Source organism: Rousettus aegyptiacus, unplaced genomic scaffold (genome assembly GCF_014176215.1).
Source record: "Rousettus aegyptiacus isolate mRouAeg1 unplaced genomic scaffold, mRouAeg1.p scaffold_m13_p_7, whole genome shotgun sequence".
NCBI lineage: Eukaryota > Metazoa > Chordata > Mammalia > Chiroptera > Pteropodidae > Rousettus > Rousettus aegyptiacus.
In genome coordinates, this window is record NW_023416310.1 from 52,986,302 (window position 1) to 53,006,432 (window position 20,131).

General features: G+C 38.9%; 1 protein-coding gene across 6 annotated transcripts in view; it reads left to right on the forward strand.

Moving 5' to 3' along the window:
* The window catches only part of CTNNA2 (catenin alpha 2), a 967,153-nt gene that overhangs the window by 861,185 nt on the left and 85,837 nt on the right, over window positions 1–20,131 (forward strand). For all 6 annotated transcript variants that reach the window (XM_016123449.2, XM_016123443.2, XM_016123447.2 and 3 more), the window contains exons 10-12: window positions 12,062–12,154; window positions 12,767–12,923; window positions 18,771–18,971. In XM_016123449.2, the coding sequence (XP_015978935.1) occupies window positions 12,062–12,154; window positions 12,767–12,923; window positions 18,771–18,971 (451 nt within the window). The remainder of the gene's footprint in view (window positions 1–12,061; window positions 12,155–12,766; window positions 12,924–18,770; window positions 18,972–20,131) is intronic.

Here is a 20,131-nt window from a genome sequence, read left to right on the forward strand (position 1 = left end):
GGGAGACGGTTCTCCACTTGGACTGCATGTTAGAATTAGGTGGAGAGCTTTAAAATCTGTATGCCTAGTCCACACCCAAGAGCAAGTACCTCAGAATCAATGAAAATGGATCCCAGGCATCAATATTTTTTTGATGCTTCTTGGGAGTCTTCAGTGTCTGTCCATGGTTAAGGGTGGAAATAGAGAGACCTGGATCTTGGCCTCCATTTTTCAGCCACTTAGCTGCATGACCAAGAGAAAGTCTTCTCGGGCCTGGGGAATAGTTCTCTTTGGTAAAATGGATGGAGGTGGGGCACATTGGCAAGCGTTTGTTTAGATTAGATCAGTGTTTTTCAACTTTGGCTGGACCCTCAAATCATTCAGAGGAATTAAAAATAAACATCTGCTGATGTCCAAGCCCCACTCCAGGATCTCTGTGGTCAGGCCTACTACACCTTGGTGTTTTTGTTTAACGTTTCAGGTAATTAGAACATGCAGCTAGGACCAGAACCATTGCATTAGAGGAGTTCTAAAATGCCTTCCGAGTCATACATTAGATTCCTATATGAGTTAGTCATTGGCTTCCTATAACTAGTGTCAAATCATTTGCAGAAAACAGACTAAATTGTCAAACATCTTCCATCAAATGACTTTTCTCACCGTGCATTAGTATTTACCATATTATAGTGGCTCATGTAGTCACGTAACAGGAGTTAACCTTTTGAGGAACATTATTTACTCAATACCTTACAAACATTCAAGATTTATCATGGAAGTTAGGCATTACTATATGTATTTTACAGAGGAGGACGTGACAACTTAAAGAGAATAACTTACTTGCCCAAGTGGCAAAACTACTCAGTTTTACATGTTCTATTGATTGCATTATGCCAATAATTTTCAGATTGCAATGTTCCTGGGAATTAATAAGAGGATCCTGTAAAATATGCACTTTGATTCAGACGGTCTGGAGCACACCTGAGAGCCAGGGTTTCTAACTAGCCTCGATATGACGGCCCTCCTGCTGGGTTGTGGATAATTCTTTGAGCAGCAAAGCTCTACCCCAAATTCTCTTCCTCTGAACCCTTTCTTTAGGGATTATTATAGATTTAATGGGTCTTGCCACATATAAGGTACAACCCCCACACAGAACAGATCCATCTAAAAGAGTGAAGTTTTCTTCAAAGTAGACCCTTTAGAAGTTTTGCCCATATTCTGGAGATTACTTCCAACATGCTGTTTGCACTGATTCTTTGTGAATTCCCTTAAAAGTGTTGGGAATATTCTTCAGAACATTCAAACTTAGCAGCTCTTTAGTCCCCAAGGATGGACTGCACTTTTGTAAAAGCTGTTTCTGATGAAATTATGAATGATGTAATACAGTGTAAAAGTAAATATAAAGGGACAAGAAAAAAGTCTTTTGTCTTTAAGGAACATTACTAGAGAAGAGATTGGGAAATATGAGTACAGAAGGCTTCATTGAACAGAGACAAAAGACTTCTAGGACTGGAGCCCTTGGGGAAGTTTGTATTCCAGTCTATAAGCAAATACCAGAGCAGTCTTCCTATTTACAACTATATCATAGCTGAGGAGTTAGCAAACTTTTATTAAGAGTAGTAAATATTTTAGGATCCGTGAGCCACATAGGATCTCACTTATGTATTCGTGTGTGTGTGTGTGTGTGTGTGTGTGTTTCTTTTAACCACTCTCTATAAATGTGAAAACCATTTTTTTTGCTTGAAGATCATACAAAAACAAGCCACTGGCTGGCTACATTTGGCCCATGGGCAAAGCTTGTGAATCATATTTCCTCACTAAATAATGCCAATGAAAAAACATACATCTATGTGTCTGTACACATAATGTGTTCTGTTGTGAGATAATAGGTATCAAACCCTAGAAAGTTTGAAAATTACTCAGGCTTCAGGGAATGTTATAATTGTAATTATTGTAATTGTAAGTAAGAACATTTACATTGATGAAAACCTCCAAATATCTTCATAGCTCTCTTTTTCTTTCTCCCTTCCTCTGTGTGTGCACACACAATATTATCAGTGTTCCTATAACAAGTTCACTTGCTAAACCTGGATCCCATGGAAAAACAATGCAGAACCTTTTTGAGGCCAAAGCCCACAGTTACATAAATACCCAGCAGCCTAGAAGGTACAAAGCTGAAAGAAGCGAGATGTCTAGAATTTCCTCATTCCTTGCTCTTCTCTGGGACTATTAGTCAGAGTGCCATTCTCAGCTTTTTTTTTTTTTTTTTTTTTTTTTTCCACATAGCAGATTGAAAGGTCAAGCTGACTGGCCATTCACCCAGATGACTGATTCAGCTAGGGGAAAAACTGACCCACTGAGGATGACAACAAAATAGTTCTGTAGAAAGTTGCCAAGCCAAGGCACATTTGAAGGGCATCATGAGCTTGGCCTATTCCTGTGAGTGTTGGTTATGATCATAATCTTGGCTGAGAGTCGACATGTGTTTTTGCAAGCACAGCTGCTCCTTCTATCTAGACCTGGCCATGGTCTCCTGAGGGCCTGCAGATGAAACTGGGATGCATCTGGGGTCCAAGCCTGGCCAGAAACTGTGATGGCTGCATCTGTTGTCCAACAAGGTGGAGGTGATTACTTGAAGGTCACCTTAGAAGAGAAGGAGTTCCATGTGGCAGGGTCCTTTGAGAGATGGTTTCCAGGTGACATGGAATAACTCCAGGGCTCACCCTCTGGCAGTGCTCTGTTCTCAGAGCATCTTGGAAACGTGTTAGATTTCAGAGCTGAGCAAGACATATGTTTTCAGGCATCAGTAGGTGCTTGTGGCCTGTGGAAGGAAGGGGGTGCAAGGTACTCAGCAAGGGCAGCTCCAGTTTGAAAGAGATTTATAAAAGCTTTGGTTATCAATGCATTCAGGAGGCTTTTCCTGGCTGTCTGCCCTGCAGGAAAGAGGCAAAAAAAAAAAAAAAAAAAAAGATGTAATAGCTGCAGGAATAAGAAAGTGAGGGGGAGTATACCCACTATTAGAGAGCCAGAAAAAGACTTTCCTAGGTGTTAAGCAAAGAACCTGAAGCAGGTGTGAGGAAGCAGGGTATGAAGGCAGATAAAGCAGAACTAGGATGAATGTAAACACGTGGGAGAGACAGTTTGTAGAAGGTCAGGGAGTGCTGCTAAGCATGGATGACTTTGCCTACATGATTTAATGAGCCCACAATACAACAGACATTGAAAGCTCTCTAGTGTCTCCTGTATGATGACTGAGGCACTTGGATTCCCACCTGGCTGAACATGGGATTGGATTTCCCCTAAAGGAAAGGCTTGGAAAAGGGAGCTGTTCTCTACACCCAGACAAACTTGGACTCAGATAATAAAGGGAGAATTGAAACTTCATGAGAGAATCTAGGGAAGAATGCAAGAACAGATCTAAAATGAAGAAAGGAAGCGATAGAACACAGATAAGATGGAGTAAGCAGTTTCGAGGGACTGAGCCCAGAAAAATTCCAGGAGGCAATGAAGATAGGAAGACAAGGAATTTATAGGTACCTGGGGGCCAGAAGGTTGCTGTTAAGGGAATAGGGCTGGTCCGAAGGTCTTTCCTCAGTCTTCCCTTGTGTGGCCTGGGACCATTCAGGTCACTTCCCCTGTTCTCACACACCATTGCTCTAGTCAACTTAGGTTCCTAGGGCTTCTCCTCAGGGCAATGCCTATTGCAGTTGTCAGGCACAGATGCACGAGAGCCTCTGTTAGATATGTTGTAGGTCTTTGTTCTGAGTTATGTGCAGACTGTTAAAGCCTAAGGCGGAGACAGAGTTTTAAGGGGTCAGGAGGAGTAAGAAGTGGTGAAAGATGAAGCAGACAACCAAGAAGGATATAAGTATAGATGAAAAGCTGCAAAACTGATCATTCTGGTTAATTCAAAGAAGTCCAGAGAGTGGAGAGTGACCCTCAGGCTTCAGGAAGGGTGGCTAATGGGGCTACACTGGGAGGTAAGCTGCATGGCATTTTGATTTATACTTGTTTCTCATGACTCTTCACCAGCAAACTTATTGTGGCCAGTGGAAAACATCCTTGAGTTTCTTCTGGGTGTCTGTTCCTCCTCCTCCCAGTCCTTTTCACACAGCCACACATTATTGATGAACAGGCATCAAGAAGGCATTAGGTGGTACTTTATTGCATTATTTTAAGCCACTAAGGTTTTTATATATGAAGAGTATAGATTTATGTTGAATGATTCAGCTGTAGAGCAAGCACATCAATTTGTTCATGGATGTGAACTGGTGATTACCTCCATTAAAGTCACTGGGGCAGAGTGATCACTTTAATTTGGGTACAGGCATGCAAACGGCATTTGCTAGTGGTGTGTGTGTACCTAAGGACAGAGGCAAATGAGCTGTTCTGCATCCCCTAGGAGCCCTCGGAATATAGATTTGCATTCTCATAGGTGTGTAAGTACAGGCGAGGGTACGAAGCCTGGTGGGACCAGGAAGAAATTGCTTCCTAGCACCATGTGGCAGGATGTTATACAAGGTTCGTTTGGTATTAGCTGCTAAATGCTCACTTGATGGTAAACTGAAAAAAAAAAAAAAAAAAGATGGCACATAGAACTTGGGACCTTCCTAGGGATGACTAGGTTGTAACAAGTTGAATGGTACTCTATAGAGCATGAAGGGAACTTGTGAGATTTAATAAAATAAAAAAAATGGAGTTGTGTACCTGTGCTAGGAATAGTGAAGTCCTCTGCCCTGTAAGAATTCACAGTCTTGCTGGGGAAACATGAAATGATTTTTTAGCAATCCTGATTTACACTTGCAGCTTATAAAATGAAGGTTGGAAAGAAATTCATATGAAGTGATGGCCAAGAAGGCCAGGACAAACGGTGCTAAGTATGGGATATAACACTGGTGACAATGGAGAGTTAGCAGTTCGCTCGTTGCTTGGGGACCTTTCAGCAAGCACTACAGCCATATGTAAACAAGTGCCGTGACAGTTTCCTGACCCAGAAAGTCTGCTCTGACAGAGCACGAAAACTGGCTGCTTAAAGATGGACGTTACTTTGTTTTTGGTGATAGCAAGCATTGGAGACTTCTTGAAATGTGTGACAATAGGAAATTGACTTGCCAAATAATAAAGAAGTAAAAAACATTTGGGAATCTTATTCAATTATTTAAAAAATTGATTACAAGTATATAAAGAATCTGGAAAATACTTGTGGTATGAGATTAAGCTGTGACAAAAAGATACATGCTAAGATTGTAAGTTTATAAAAATTATATGTGGCTGAAGGAAAAACTATTCAAATGATCACATGTAGACTTCGCTTTACTTTCAATCACTGTTTCCATTTTATCTCCTGTGTAGTAATCTTTACAATATGAACTTTACTTGCTTAATTTTACCAAAATATGAGCTTCTCTAGGAAAAATAAAAAATATGTGATCACCTCTGTACCTTCGATGTGTGGCACATGCTAGGCACTCAGTATTCGAGTGGTTGAATACACCAGGGATTGGGTGTTGTTATTAAGATATTTCTTTACTTGTATAGTAACCTAACAGTAAAGTGCACAACGTGTGCTGCGTTAAGTACTCTATCAATTTTTTACTTCAACCTTATCACGACTTGTTATGATCTTATATTTATATTTTATCATTGAGGAAATTGAGGCTCACAGCACTACAGCAACTTGCTTGACAGCAGGTGTAAGAGGCAAAGCATAAACCTCAGGCTGCGTGACTCCAAAGCCCAGACTCTTACCATCATGATTTAAAAAAGAATTAAAATATATAGAATAATTAAGAGTGCCAGATGCTTTAGAGAAGTTATTTAAAACAGAAGCATGAAAAAGTGTTTCTCATCTCTTCTTGTCTCCAGGGTCTTCATGCTGCTGCAGCTGCCAACCTCTACTGAGACATCCCTCCCTGATCAAATTATCCCTGTTGTCTAGGTCTCCTCTCTCCTTCAGAACCTCAGTTACTGGTAATCAGGTTGATAAACTCATTTTGGTCTGAGGAAGCTGCATTTTAAAGAATTCTGAAATAACTCAGCCAGAAAGAGACACTGCTGCAAACATTATCGGGATAGCCAGATCCTTTAGGCTGTCCTAACCTCAAGTTCAGACGTTCAGTTGACCTTCAGTCTACTTTATGAATCTTTCGAGTGTCTATCGTCTTTTCAAGACCAAGCCCCCCTCTTTTAACATCAGCTGCTTCTGTCTTGCCTCTCAGAAATTTCAGGGAAGTGTGTCACTTTGTCTCTTACTGAATTGTCACATTCCATCTGTAACATGGGGGGAACCTTGAAATTCTAGACAAGAGAGGCACATATACATGAATGCCTTTTTGTGTGCTAATCATATCACGCAGGTAACTGAGTAAGTCTTCACGTTGAGACCACAGCACTCTTTATTGCCATGATTGTTATAGAATAATAGTTTGTGTGGAATTTGTGCCATCTTCTCTTTATGGTTTTATATGGCCATGTGGCTGTGGTGACTGGTAATTCCATAAATTCCCTTTTAATAGTAAATAAGTTCATTTTATTCTTAAATTTATGATGTTGATGAAATATTAGCATGAGGATCAAGTGCTTGATAAACCTCCAAATTGCTATTCTGATGTATTTCAATAGTATGTTCTTAAAACACCAATATGATACCTGAAGCTGTAAAAAAATATATATATATATATATATTTATATATATATAAAATGATAGTGTTGTTTTGGGGGCTGAATGTATTATGAACTGGCATCTGAAATTGAACAAAATTACGACTATTAAAAAGTGTAATTTGATTTCTAGGGCCAAGAAAAAGAAAATGTTCTCATCTCTGTGATCTACCTCATATCACTTTCGAGTTAAATGCCTAAAAACTTTATTAGCAGAGGTATTTTATGTCTAATTAAAGCTTAGCCTATCAGACATTTTGGTTTTCCTTGAAAGTGTTCAAACAAGACTATAGCATTTTTGAGATGAAGCTGCTTTCTGTAGTGATGTCCATACCAAACCAAGTTCCACAACCATAATATGCTGTTAATCTGAGACTTTGAGCTGTGTGGGATTTTTTTTTTTTTTTCGATTAAAGAAATCTTGCATTTTGAATGGTCACAATATATTTTCATGATGGTTTCACATGTTTCTGAGTGTCAATTTTAACTCTCGTCAGTGTTCCCAGGATGTCTCTACTTGTCTTTTGTCAGCTAAGGTGATTATTAAAAGTTAGCCAGTTGTAGTACAAATTTATTTCCAGAAGAGAATTACTTTTAGAAGAATCAGCATCAGCATTCTTTGTTGGTTTATTGTCTTTTTACTCCTGCTAATATTATTGTTTGCTTTACCTACTTACACAGTGTGAATCCAGAAGACCAGAATCTGTGAGCATCCAGAAAGTTGTGCTAATCAGGCAGTCAGAAAAGAAATATTGTAAGATGGATATCTTACCTCTCCGTGGTATGTGTACTGATTCCTAGCTAGGGGGGACCAATGACTCCTTTTTCTGAAATCTTAAAACTCTTGGAGTCAGCAGCACACAATTGGGCAATGGCTACTAAACTTCTTCCTGTTCACCAAGATAACAATTTTTAAGGTACTAAGTCAGAGATGGAAGACTTAGCTCAGTATTTTCAGTTTCTCCTTCCCCAAATCCATTATGCTCTCAGAAGTTACGCAGGAGGACTTCCTTTCATAAGACATTGTTGGGAATTTAGTATGAGTAGTTCAACAGGGAGCCTTGCCACCTTTGCTCATGGCCTAGTCACTTTCTATAATCCCAAATCAATCTAAACAGCCCAGCATTTAATAGTTAATGATATACTTATTGTTTTCTAAGCCTCTAGGAAGACAAATGACTCTTGTTGCCTCAGCTGAGTTGTAAACAATTCAAGAGGGTAGAACAGAGAGGCTAAAGCCAACCCATAAATGTTACTTGCTTGGTTAACTCAAGCCGCTTTCAAAATTCTATTAAATTTAGTCATGTTGCTCAACATCTTTTGGTTTACAGTCTAGAAGCACAGATTTATTGTCTACTTTGTCATTTGCGTTAATCCTTTTCAAGTGTATAATGACTCTAGTCTATCATTCCCTTTCCCTCCTCCCTGCCTTAGGAAGATTATCATGCTAAATTGTCGATGTTTTAAAGAAGAAAATATTGTGATTCAAAAAATCGGACATTTTATTTATCAGAGATTTCGATATCATAAGAGCTGTAGTTAAAGAACAGGCAGTTGAAATCAATTATTAAATACCTACTGTGCACCGTAGTCTTGGGCTGGTGTTGAAATGTTAGCTGGCATTTCAGGTTGCACTATTGATTTGGAGCTGCCTCAAGACTGGAATTTTGTGTTAGCTGCCAGAGTTCTAGAAATCACAATATGTAAAACCATGTTCAGAGTCACTACGATGCCAAGGGGTCTAGTGAGAAGCAGAAAGCCAAGCCAAAGGAAAATAAGGTAGGAATTTGGATTGAGTCCATGACCAATATAAAATAAACAAGCCTGCCTGTGAAGATAGTGAAATCCTTAGCAGTATGTTGGAAATATTTTCAGAATGTTTTAGAATATAGTACAAGGTAAATGAAATTCTGATTTCAAGTGGACTTGAAACAGCAGGAGCACATTGCAGAGTGGAGGCTGCCAGACTTCAGGATTTATGGATCAGTAAATTAAAGGGTATAAATAATTGGAGAACTATTGGGAGTTTCCAGCTCTTTATTTTTTCTGAGTGTTGCTAGTACAATTTCCTGTACTAAGATTCTGTTGGGCAATGAGGTTCCTACATTAGATCTAAGCCATAATAGTTTATTTGAGCAAAGGATGAAACATTTCAGAAGATGCACAAAGAAAATTTCGTTATTATTATAGAAGCTAATGATTGGCATCTCCCTCTCACAAGAGATCAGTTCTTCTTAGCTCTAAGGCTCCTAGGTTCACCTTTTTCCTGGGGACCTGCAGCCAGCATGAACAGGAAACTGTGTGGTCTAGAGCAGGGGTCTCCATCTCCCAGCCCATAGCCTGTTAAGAACCAGGCAGCACAGCAGGAGGTGAGCGGTGGATGAAAGAGCAAAGCTTCACCTGTATTTGCAGCTGCTCTCCAGTGCTAGGATCATGGCCTCAGCTCCACCACAAATCATCAGTCATTAGATTCGCATAGGAGCACAAGAATGTTGAGGACCACTGGTCCAGAGAGCCACTGCTGTGACTTACACAGTCCAGTCATAGCATTCCTCTTCCATGCTCAGACTGGTATTCTTTCGTTGTCTGCAAGTCTTGACTCCAAACCATAATCAGGTTTCTTCCTGAATTATACTGTGCTCCTTTGAGACTCATACAGGTATAAGAAAGTATTTTATCGCGGCTCATGATGTAATAGATTGTAGTTGCTACTTTTGTTTTTTAACTTTTATTTTCAACCATATCCAAAAATAGAGCATGTATAACAAACCATCATGTACTATCATCCAGCTTCAACAATTGGGAACTAATGGTCAATCTTTTTTTTTTTCTACACCTCCAAGCATTTCCCCTACCCTAAATAAGTGTAAAGCAAATCCCAAACATATTTCATCCATAAGCACCTCAATATTTATCTCTAAAAGCCATGGACACTTAAAAAATAACTAAAATATTATTAGCATACTTTGAAATATGGACTTAATATCAACTATTTAGTCAATATTTTATTGCTTCACAATGTATTTTTATTTATGTATTTATTAACATATTTATGGATGTATGTATTATGGTTTATTCAGGATCCAAAAAAGGCCTCACTTTTCTACTAGTGTATCACCATCAGGATCTTCATAATTGCATTTATGTGGTTTTATTTTACATGTTTCTTTGTCTCTTAATTTTTTTTTTTTTTTTTGTAAATTGAAACTTGGTCCTGAGACTGATCATTTCCAGGTTTTTTGTTTGTTTTTGGCAAAAACATTTCATAAGTGGTGTTATGCCCTTCCATCAAGAAATGCATATCTGGTTCTCTCTTAATTATATGTTTTTATGTTAACAGTCATGAAACACTTGGTCTAAAGCCATTATCTCATTGAGAGTATTGGTATTTCATCACTCTTCTTACAAAGATGCAAGCAAAGTTACCCAAGTCCTGGTTCCCAGAGTTTTCACATTGTTTTCATCATGTAGAGTCATATACCAAACTCTTTAGCAATTATCCACTTCTATGCCAGTGTGACTTTCAGTCTCTGTCATAAACCAAGAAAAGATGATAGAGAGCAAACAAAACCATTATCTGAAATTATCATTTCATGAAATGGAAGGTTGTTCAATGATAGAAATGGACCAGCATGTAGGCGCCCTTGTTTACCTGCTAGAAAATGTTTACCAAAGTTATGCTAATGTGAACATTTGTCTAGCCAAGCTAAAGGGGGTAATTTAACTTTATCTCTGAGAGTATCTTTAATCCATGATGCATTACAAATCACATATGCATTAAAAACTATTAAAAGCTATTCTTTAATTCAATAATCATGTATTTAGCACCAATTCTGTCATCTGCTTATTCTAGCATTTGGAATATAAAATACACTGGAATACATCATGTACTTATTCTGGCATTTGGAATATAAAATACACTAGAATACAAATATAACAAAGATTTTTTAAATGCAGAGTGGAGACAGTATAACAGAAAAGAAATTAAGAACCTGCATTATTCTTGCTGGGTCTCCAAGGAGCCTTATACCCCTGAGTATTTAGTAGCCTGTGAGTGGATACAGTAAGGCATATTTGTCTTTCTCATAGACTTACTCCACAAACTAAGTGAAAGAGTGAAAACTCTCGGAAGAATCAAAGATAAACTATAAATATAAGAAACTACATGATAATGTTTGGGACTCAGTCTGTAGTTTCTCATAGTACATGTTATCATTGTAATAGACTTAACATGTCTTTCTTAAAAGCTTTAAAACAGGATTTTTTGTACTAACAATCTAGTGAAGTAGTATTTGAAAGTATTTATAGTATCACCATCTACCCATCTACTTTTTCTAATAAAGAACAATCCTTTGAATGATCTCCAGTCCTGTGCTCTTTCCATTGCTCCACGCTGTCTATTTCTTTCACAATATACATGTGTGTGGTTCACTTTAATCTCCCAGGGTATTAAGGCATGACAGGGAAGTAACCTGATTTTGGAGAGCAGAAGTGAGCCAATATAAGAGGGCGGTGGCCAAGAGGCTTCCCGGGATTGTCTCTCTGCTAATCAAGTGTCCTCCTTGCCCTACTATTCCCAGCCCTGGTTGCCCTTATTTTTTTGCTCTTTCTAAACCCTATCCTCCTGTCTTCCTGACACCAGCCTGATGGGACTGAGCATAGTTATGATGGTAGTTTTGTGTGCTGTTGACTTTGGCCAATCGATCCGACCTTGTATTACCAATTCTCCTTGAGAAGGAATAACACAAATTGAAATGCTTGATCTAGGAACTCAAATTCAGTTCAGTTGTTTTAGCTGGTAACGTGTTAAAAAAAATCAAATTTAAATGCCTTTATAGTAGACTTGCATATTCTAATTTGCTATATTCTCCCCTGGTGTCTATGGATTATATTAGTCTCTTCTGCATTTGAGTTGGTTACTGGTGGACTAGCATCTTCCTGACAGACTGACAGGCAGATCTGTGTTCCATTGGGTAGAGCACTCTGTCAGCTTACTGTGAGTCTCTTTAAAATCCAAAGCATTTCCTGGAGCATCTCTCTCACTAGTCAGAATTTAGTACTGACATGGCCAAAACCTCAATGTTCTGCACTCAATGATGAGTCTAAGGGTGCTGAAGTGAGAGTGTAGGTCGATCAGGGCAGCCCATAGCGTAAAACGGTTCAAAACCATGCAGTTAAAATGTAGTATTGTGTGTGCATGAGAATCCCAAGGCAATAATTTGTTATTAACACCCTATTCTTCTGGCAGAAATGCCTAATTTAGCATTAAAAATAGTGATATTTGGTTCAACATTTAAGAGTGTCCTTAGCTTAGTTATGAAAAATGCTTCTGGATGTGTCACTCTCTAGAGAAGGTGCAAGGTCACACAACAGAATACTTTTCTTTACCGCAACATAATTTTCACTCAAATTTCCTCCAATACAGGTTGCCAATTTGGCCTGTTCCATCTCCAACAATGAGGAAGGGGTGAAATTAGTCCGGATGGCAGCCACCCAGATTGACAGCCTGTGTCCCCAGGTAACCCTCATTTACTTTGTTTCAAAAGCCTGTCAGTGACTTGATATTTAGGACCTCCAACACTCCAGTTCTTCCATCACTCCTTTCCTTACCTCGCCCTCTTTTCTCTCACTGGAAAGTGCAAACCAACATCCATGGGCTGTTACAAGTTCTACTTTTCCCAAAAAGAAAAAAAAAAAAAACATCTATTGCAGTCTCTTCAGAATTACTGTGGCAATTATTGTCTTTTCCATTAAGATTGACTTTGGGGCTGTTATTTAAACACTACATATCTACTTACCTTCTCTCAACTAAATTATAAGCTTGCACATGTAGAATAAGAGTTATGTTTCTTCCATGTCTATGCTGAGTAAATAGGATTTGTCCAATAAATACTTTCTAAAACCTTATGCTAATTGCGATATCTTAAAAAAGAAGAAAACCAAAACAAACAAAAGCTCACGGTAGTTGATAGCCTACTTCATTGTTCATGTTTTTAATTCTCCTTCCAAACACTGAGAACCAACAGTTTGACAGAAGCTACAGGGTCCAAGGTTTCAACATGGTTTGATCTGCTTGTTCCTCTTTGGAAGAATATTTTCAATATGTCCCTGGATTGCTTCTAACCAATAGGTCATCAATGCCGCTCTCACACTGGCTGCCCGGCCACAGAGCAAAGTTGCCCAGGACAACATGGATGTCTTTAAAGATCAGTGGGAGAAGCAGGTCCGAGTGCTGACGGAGGCTGTGGATGACATCACCTCGGTGGATGACTTCCTTTCTGTCTCAGGTAATCAAAAATAGGCCTCTTAGAAGGCTGCTGAAGGGGAACAGGAATATCCTGCAAATGTCATGAGTCTATGTTTCAAGTGCTCTTCTTGGCCCTTTGAGCTTTCAATCATCTCTGCAAATGTGACTGTAGCATCCTCTTAAATTCTTCTTTGGTGTGCACATTATTTCAAGACACTGCATCAAAGCATTAGGGAGGAAAAACACAACTTTCTGATAAAGATATCAGAATCCTAACAAATTATTTAAGGAGACTTTGCTTCCTTTCCAGTTCCTGTAGGGTTTTTTGTTGTTGTTGTTGTTTGTTTGTTTTTTACAGGATAGCCCTTGATGTATCAGAAGCAACCATCTGAAAAAGCAGTATGGGATATGGGATTGATTAATCCTCATGGTTTATGCTTCAAAATCAGAAAAAAAAAAATCTGTTGTTCCAAACTGCTGTCTGGCTGTGTTAAGGGGGTCATTTTTCCAACAAGTGAATTTACCCACATTTTCAGAAGCCAGAAAGAAATATTAGCCACAGAACAAACCTATTAGAAGGCACTTGGGAGCTACGGAGGCTATGAGCACCTGTCTATGAGGTTATGTAAGGAAGTGAGAGAAAGAAAATAGGACTAGGCATCACTTGAAATTGTAACTTTCTTCTTTGTAAATGAAACCAGACTGAAGGATGTTAGTGCATTTGAATAACTGTGTTGTCAATTTGACCTTTAACGGGACTCATCAGTGCTATTGCAGAATTGGCCTATCAGCCAGCAAATGGGCCTTTTTCCAAATATTTTTGGCTCAGTTCACACAGAAGAGTCTCTGTGGAAAGAATAAGGGAGAAGTTCACTAGAAACGTCAGCCTCCAGTGCGAGGTATTAAAATAACCAAGTGACCCTTGAAAGTTTTAAATTGAGCAGGTGTTGATTCCACCCACAGGTGTATGGAACTCATACCTGCCAATTCGTTTAGCTCCAGCCTTGACCAACATCTGCCGGGTGCCGTTTGCCTTTAAATGGTGGAAGGTGGTGCCTCAGACCCAGGCCTAGCACTGCCACCCCTGCCCCAGCACAAATGCCCCATTGTCACCATGCAACAGTGTTGATTCCTTGCCCTATTAGGGGGGCTGAAGAGTCGAAATACCATGCCCCTTCCTTACCCTGTTCCCCCATCCTCAGTGTCTAGAGGGATGGCAAATGCTACCAGCTTGAAACCCTTGGAAAAAGATGGAAACTGTCTTCAGCAGAGAGGTGGTTACCAGCTACCCTGCTTGTTCTTGTCCACCAAGGCCTGAGAGGGAGGGGACCAAGCAGAAAGGGCACCTGACTGCAACAGTGTAGGAGGGATATCTAGGGGAGGTTTATCATTTGGGAATTTTTCCTAGGTGCAGTCTTTCGTTCTCATGAAGAAACAGAAAATGAATTCCCACTGGGGGCTTCTGTTTAAAGCTTGTCAGACAGCAGCATAGTTGAATCTATAGATTTTATGGTTAATCGGAAAGCCAACTTTGAAACCATAGGGGTCAAGACAAAGCAGATGGGATAAACAAGCTAACACATGCTCAGTGTCTATAATTTGCCTGACTCTGCTGTTTGCTTGAATTCTCGCCAAAATTCTGTAAAATAGGTATTATTCTAAGTCTTCCTTAGAGAAAACGAACTCATTGAGTGGGTAGGTAACTTGGCAGAGAAAGTATTGAAATTCAGAATATCCTCTTTTTGGAAGGTATATAGTTCTCAATAAGTCAGGACAGAAGGGGAATTTCCTTTGGTGCACAGCTTTCCTTGCAGCTCCCTTCTCTTACCTCTGGTATCCTCATTCTCCTCTCTAAAACCTCTCAGAAACCCGTCCTATTTTTCATTCCCAAGGTGCTTTGTTTCTGATGGCTTGTCAAAGCAGCTATTCATTTAAATATACCCATATCTAAGGGTTGCCTAATAAAGAACTCAATAGTTGCCATGCCTGGGATTTTTGCTTTGACAGTGGCTGAGTCCTAACAACCCAAGAAATGCGTCTCTCATGAAGTGCATAGAAACTGTTTGGATAGCCATGTTGGGGATTCAGGTAGTGGGGAATAGGAGAGTGGCCAACAATACTGAGTGTCTTTCCAGTATGTAGTCGGTTTTTGCCAGGACGATTACAGGGGTCCCCAGAATGGGACAGGGGGCCTCCGCACCCAGCCTCGCGTCTCAAAGAGCAATCCCAATAGCTCCTAGAAATCTTACTCTGCCTCCCCTCCTAACTACAAATAAGTAGGAAATACCCATGTATTACCTTTTTCCAAGAGGAAGAATTTTAGTACTTAAAACTTTCCCAACTTACCCTTTGCTTTAAATGCATGTACAAAAATTTCCGAGGTCGGGGAAAGCAAGGTAAGCAGGTCTTATCTCAGACTGTTTCAATAGTGCCAAGCTTTTCTTAATTTTCTCCCACCAGCCCTGCCTCTTTGCTACCTTTCTCCCTGCCATTCCTTTGTGCATCTCATTAATACCAACAACAAGAAAAGGCTTTGGCATATGCTGATAACGCTGTGCAGTCCAACCCAGTGGTACAAGTGGCACAGTGTGCCATGACAGGAAAATGAACAGGCACTGTCAGGGAGCCAGCCTTGGCAGGGCCCGCTGGAGCGTGCCTTTGGAGGAGGCAGGCACCTTTCCACAGACGGGCTCGGGCTTGACAAATGATGACACAGCCCACTGTCTCCTGCTAGTAGGCTGTGGATGTAGCCAATAGTTGGGTAACTACTTCTCATCTCCTCTCCAAGCCGGAGCCAAAACATTTGCATCAGTAAATTGCAAGTTTGGCCCAGGAGATATTTTGAAATGGTATTAATGACATTTTATGTATCAGTTTCTTCTTAAGGGAATATCCATTCCAGCAGGAAACTCTATTTGGAAAACAGCAACAGAAAAAAAAAAGATATTTGTGTTGTTAGGACTGCAGGTTTCTTCGTTTTGTTTTTTTCATGCTACCTGAACTTGTAGGTGCTTAATTTGTCCATTTGAAATGCAACAAGTTTGGGGAGCAATGATGTTGACTGTTAACATTACAGGAGCAAAAGCAATTTTCACATGTGGCCGAGGCTCATAAAAGAAGTGGAATGGCTGTGTTAGAGCACTTAGACTTTTCCCACTGGGCAAAAACTACAATTTTTAATAGTGTTTTAAAATGAGTGTGTTGGCGTTAACCATGTGACAGTTTAATTCTTGGATTTGGCTCACAAAATAGCAGGCATCTAGGATCTGAAAAAGCTATTAACTCAGTACCATAATGTCCAAAAGCTTTGTTTTGTTTGCCTTTTCTTTTTTTCTTTGACTCTAGGGTCTTGAGCTTGTTTCCTTTAAAAATTCATAGAGTGGATTTTGTTTTTGAATAGTTTTGAGGTTTATAATAATCACATAGTTTGGTCATCAGTGATTTTTGTAACAAAATTTTATCTTTCCTGAAGTAAGGTTCCAAAAATTCAAAGACGTTTATCGCAAAATCTGTTCCAGTCAAATCTTTTATGTTATGTTTAAATACCATACTTCTTATCTGGTGTAACATCCAAAGTACCTGAGCAGTTTTTCCCATCAAAGTAATTATCTCTAGAATACATACACTTTTTATTACTATTTTCTCTTCTGAATTCTTTGCTGTTTGGAACAGCACTCTTCCATCTCCTTATTTAATGAATTCTGTCTCTTGAAAATACCTTAGGATCAAAATATATAATTGATTGCCCTTTTTCACTGGACGTATTTATTCAGTTTCTTCTTTAATTGCCTGCTGTGTGTAAGGCACTGTCAGAAATGCAAATGTGACTTAAGTGTGGATTCTGCCTTCAAATAATTCACTGCCCTTCTTGCTAGACCAGTGTGCTTCCAAAACCATGGGCCCCAGGCCTGAAGGTGTAGCAAGTAGGAAGGGAGACACTAGTACAAGGAGTCCAGGAATACATATTTATACCAAGGAACATCCTTTGGTTAGATCATACGTCTACATGAACAGGTGTATCTCTTTTTCAAATAGATTATTGGTACTTATATTAATAAAATGCAAATCTACTTAAAAATATTCTTTGTCAAAATAGCTTTTACAAATATATCATCCACCGATGTGTAACTATCATGAGGCAATTTTGATGCATTTTTCCATAAAAAGGGTACCTCTAATTGGAAGAGATTAGAAAATGTGTAAACTACCTTAACATTTCAAAAAAAATAAGTTGATTCAGAAAACTGAGTCAATTAGCAAATTCTAAAATTAGTAAAGTTAATACTTTATTCACACAGTATGATTAACCTGACTACCATTGAACAAATTAGTTGATGATTTGACTAACTAAAAGCAACGTTTTTTATATCTTGGATTTTCAGCTTCTGCTGGCCTCTTTCAAAATCTACAAAAGTGTACTCTTTTTCTTGCCCCTTAATTAAGTTAGTTGTATGATTCAAGTTTGGGAAATAGTTTCTTTAAAAAAAATTCTGTCATTTCATTTTAAGATATTGATTGGGTCACAAGTGGGCAGCTTACTTTTTTTTTTTTAATTTTATTAACTCCAGAGAGATTACTATCTAATGTAATTAACATTCTTCTTTAATATGCAACTTCAGAATCCCACCTTTAAACCCCGCACTGACAAGTAGTAGCTATCTTATTCTCATACTATGTTACTTAAATAAAATGGTAACTAGATACCTGTTTTAACATGAAGACCCTCTCAGTTTGCTCATTTTCAGGGATCAGGGACTATTTTGTCTGCAGGGATCCAGCAAGGCAGTGAATTAAACTTTCACATTTAAAATCCTGTGCCAAGTTTCATTTGAGTAAATATTTTTCTCAAGTTTCTTTTTAGGTTAGTTTTCATGAAACAATCCAATCTCATAAAAAGGAGTGGTTTTCAGCCATTCCATAATCAAAATTAAAACTAAATTTTCTCATTCATTTTTCTCTTTTACTCAGGAAAATACCAGCATTCAGAAAGTATTACCCTTTTCTTGTGATTTTAAGATATCAGAATGTTCATATTTAAAAGTTTTATTTTTCTATTCTAACTTCTATTGAAATTAAAAAACTGGAGAATATAGAAATCAGAAATGTGTGATGTGAAGTGAGGAAATCATATGAAGTTAAAACAGATGTTCTTTGATGAAAAGAAGTTATATTTTGCAATTTTCTACCTAGTGTTCTATAAGAACAAATATTCTCTCTTGAGTGATTGGTTTAATAGAACCAATAGGAGAGGCCCATGGTGGAGACTGGGATTTGCTGTGTATCGTCCCATCTCTCCTTTGGGAGTTTTAAAATCAGAACTAGTCCTAGAAACTTCTTAAAGTGGTAAACATTTATTTTAATCCTTTATTGGCTTTTTGTGAATTTGGTAGTTATAATTTTTAAAAGGTGGGCATCCAAAGCTGGGCATGTCTAGAAAAAACTCTGGTCATGTCCAGAAGTGTTCTTGGTTGGCAATTTGAGTTCATATTGGCTACCACAGCCACTCAAAAGATCCTTTCATGCAATAGATCTCAAACATTGAAACAGAGAAAGAGATATTCTTTAAGTCAGTGGTCCTCATAGTATGGTCCCCATACCAGCAACATTAGTGTCACTTGGGAACTTGGTAGAAGCGCAATTTCTTGGGCTCCACCCCAGACCTACTGAATCAAAAACCCTGCCTGACAGTCTATGATTTTGCCAGTCTTCCGGTGGCTGTTGCTCACATTTGAGAACCACTGTTGTAATTACAAACTATCACTTGTCTTATTAGGCATATATTGATATGTGCAACATGATGGTTTGTGATAGTCGATGAATCTTAAATTGGTTACTAAATGTATGAGTGTTGTAAAATCATATAAATTTGTATATGTCCTCTTCACAGAAAATCACATCTTGGAGGACGTGAACAAGTGTGTGATAGCCCTCCAAGAGGGGGATGTGGACACTCTGGACCGGACCGCGGGTGCCATCAGGGGCCGGGCAGCTCGAGTCATACACATCATCAATGCTGAGATGGAGAACTATGAAGCTGGTGTTTACACTGAGAAGGTGCTAGAAGCTACAAAACTCCTCTCTGAGACAGGTAACATGGAAATTAGAATGGACCAAAATGTCAACATCATGCTTAATTTCCATATTCGAATACATCTGTTTCATTGTTTCTATAGTCCTTGCATCTAAATTACACAAGAGCATGGGAAGGGGTGCTCTGTTTCTTGAGTTTGGATTTGTATAACTTTAGCAGAATAATGATTTTATGGCTTTGCATGTATATATTACTTTATATTTCATATATAGTCTCATTTGAGTCTATCAAGGACCTTATGAAGTAGGTAAATAATAATAAAAAATATCCTCTCCAATTACAAATGCAAACATGAGGTTCGAATCAGTTAAGAGGTTTGAATCAGTTCAGAGGCTAGAATAGTGGAGAGGTGATTGGAACTTGGAATCTTGAAAACGATTTCATCTGTTTCTTTAGAAGACAGGCCCTTGAGGAAGGATGATGGAAAAGCAGTGGCAAGCATAAAGGCTCTGGATAGTGCCCGGATATGAAGTACCCAAGAAAAGGAGGTGGTAGCTACTGGCAAAGGGTTAGATGTTCAACGTATGTCCTGGCCCTCTATGAAAGTTTTATATGTCCTCCTCTAGGGGACTGTGGCTGCCCACTGGGGAATCCCTGTTGTGTTAGGACACAGTTACTAATGGGAGCCTGTCATAGCTCTCTCTCTGCTGCATTGGGATGGAAAAAAGACTTACTTCCACTGAGTTAGCAGAACAACTCATAGCTTGAATCATTGTGTCAAAGACTGGCTTATTTTCAGTAGTTATTTTCTGCTCTTGACTAGTGTCTCTCGGCTTCAGATCCTTTCTAAAGTCCCTCATGCCTTGTGAATTTGTATATACGGGGGGTGGTGGGGAGCGGCAATGAGAATAAGCTCAGGGAAGGACAGAAGACAAAGAGAAATTAACTGTATCTTGCATGGGATTGTGAAGAAGTAATGGATTGGGTCCTATGTATGCACAGAAGAGCCTGCCCTCAAACCCCACTGGGGGCATTCTTCAGTCGGCCCATGGACTTTGGAACCCACTAAGCTTTACAAAAACGGATGTGTCTCTAAAAGGTCGGATATAGCACAAGTTCTACATGTTAGAAACATGTTTCCATCTACAGGGAAAGTTTATTTACAAAGACCTGTAGATTTGTATTAGCCTGGAATAACAAGGAAAAAGAGATAAACA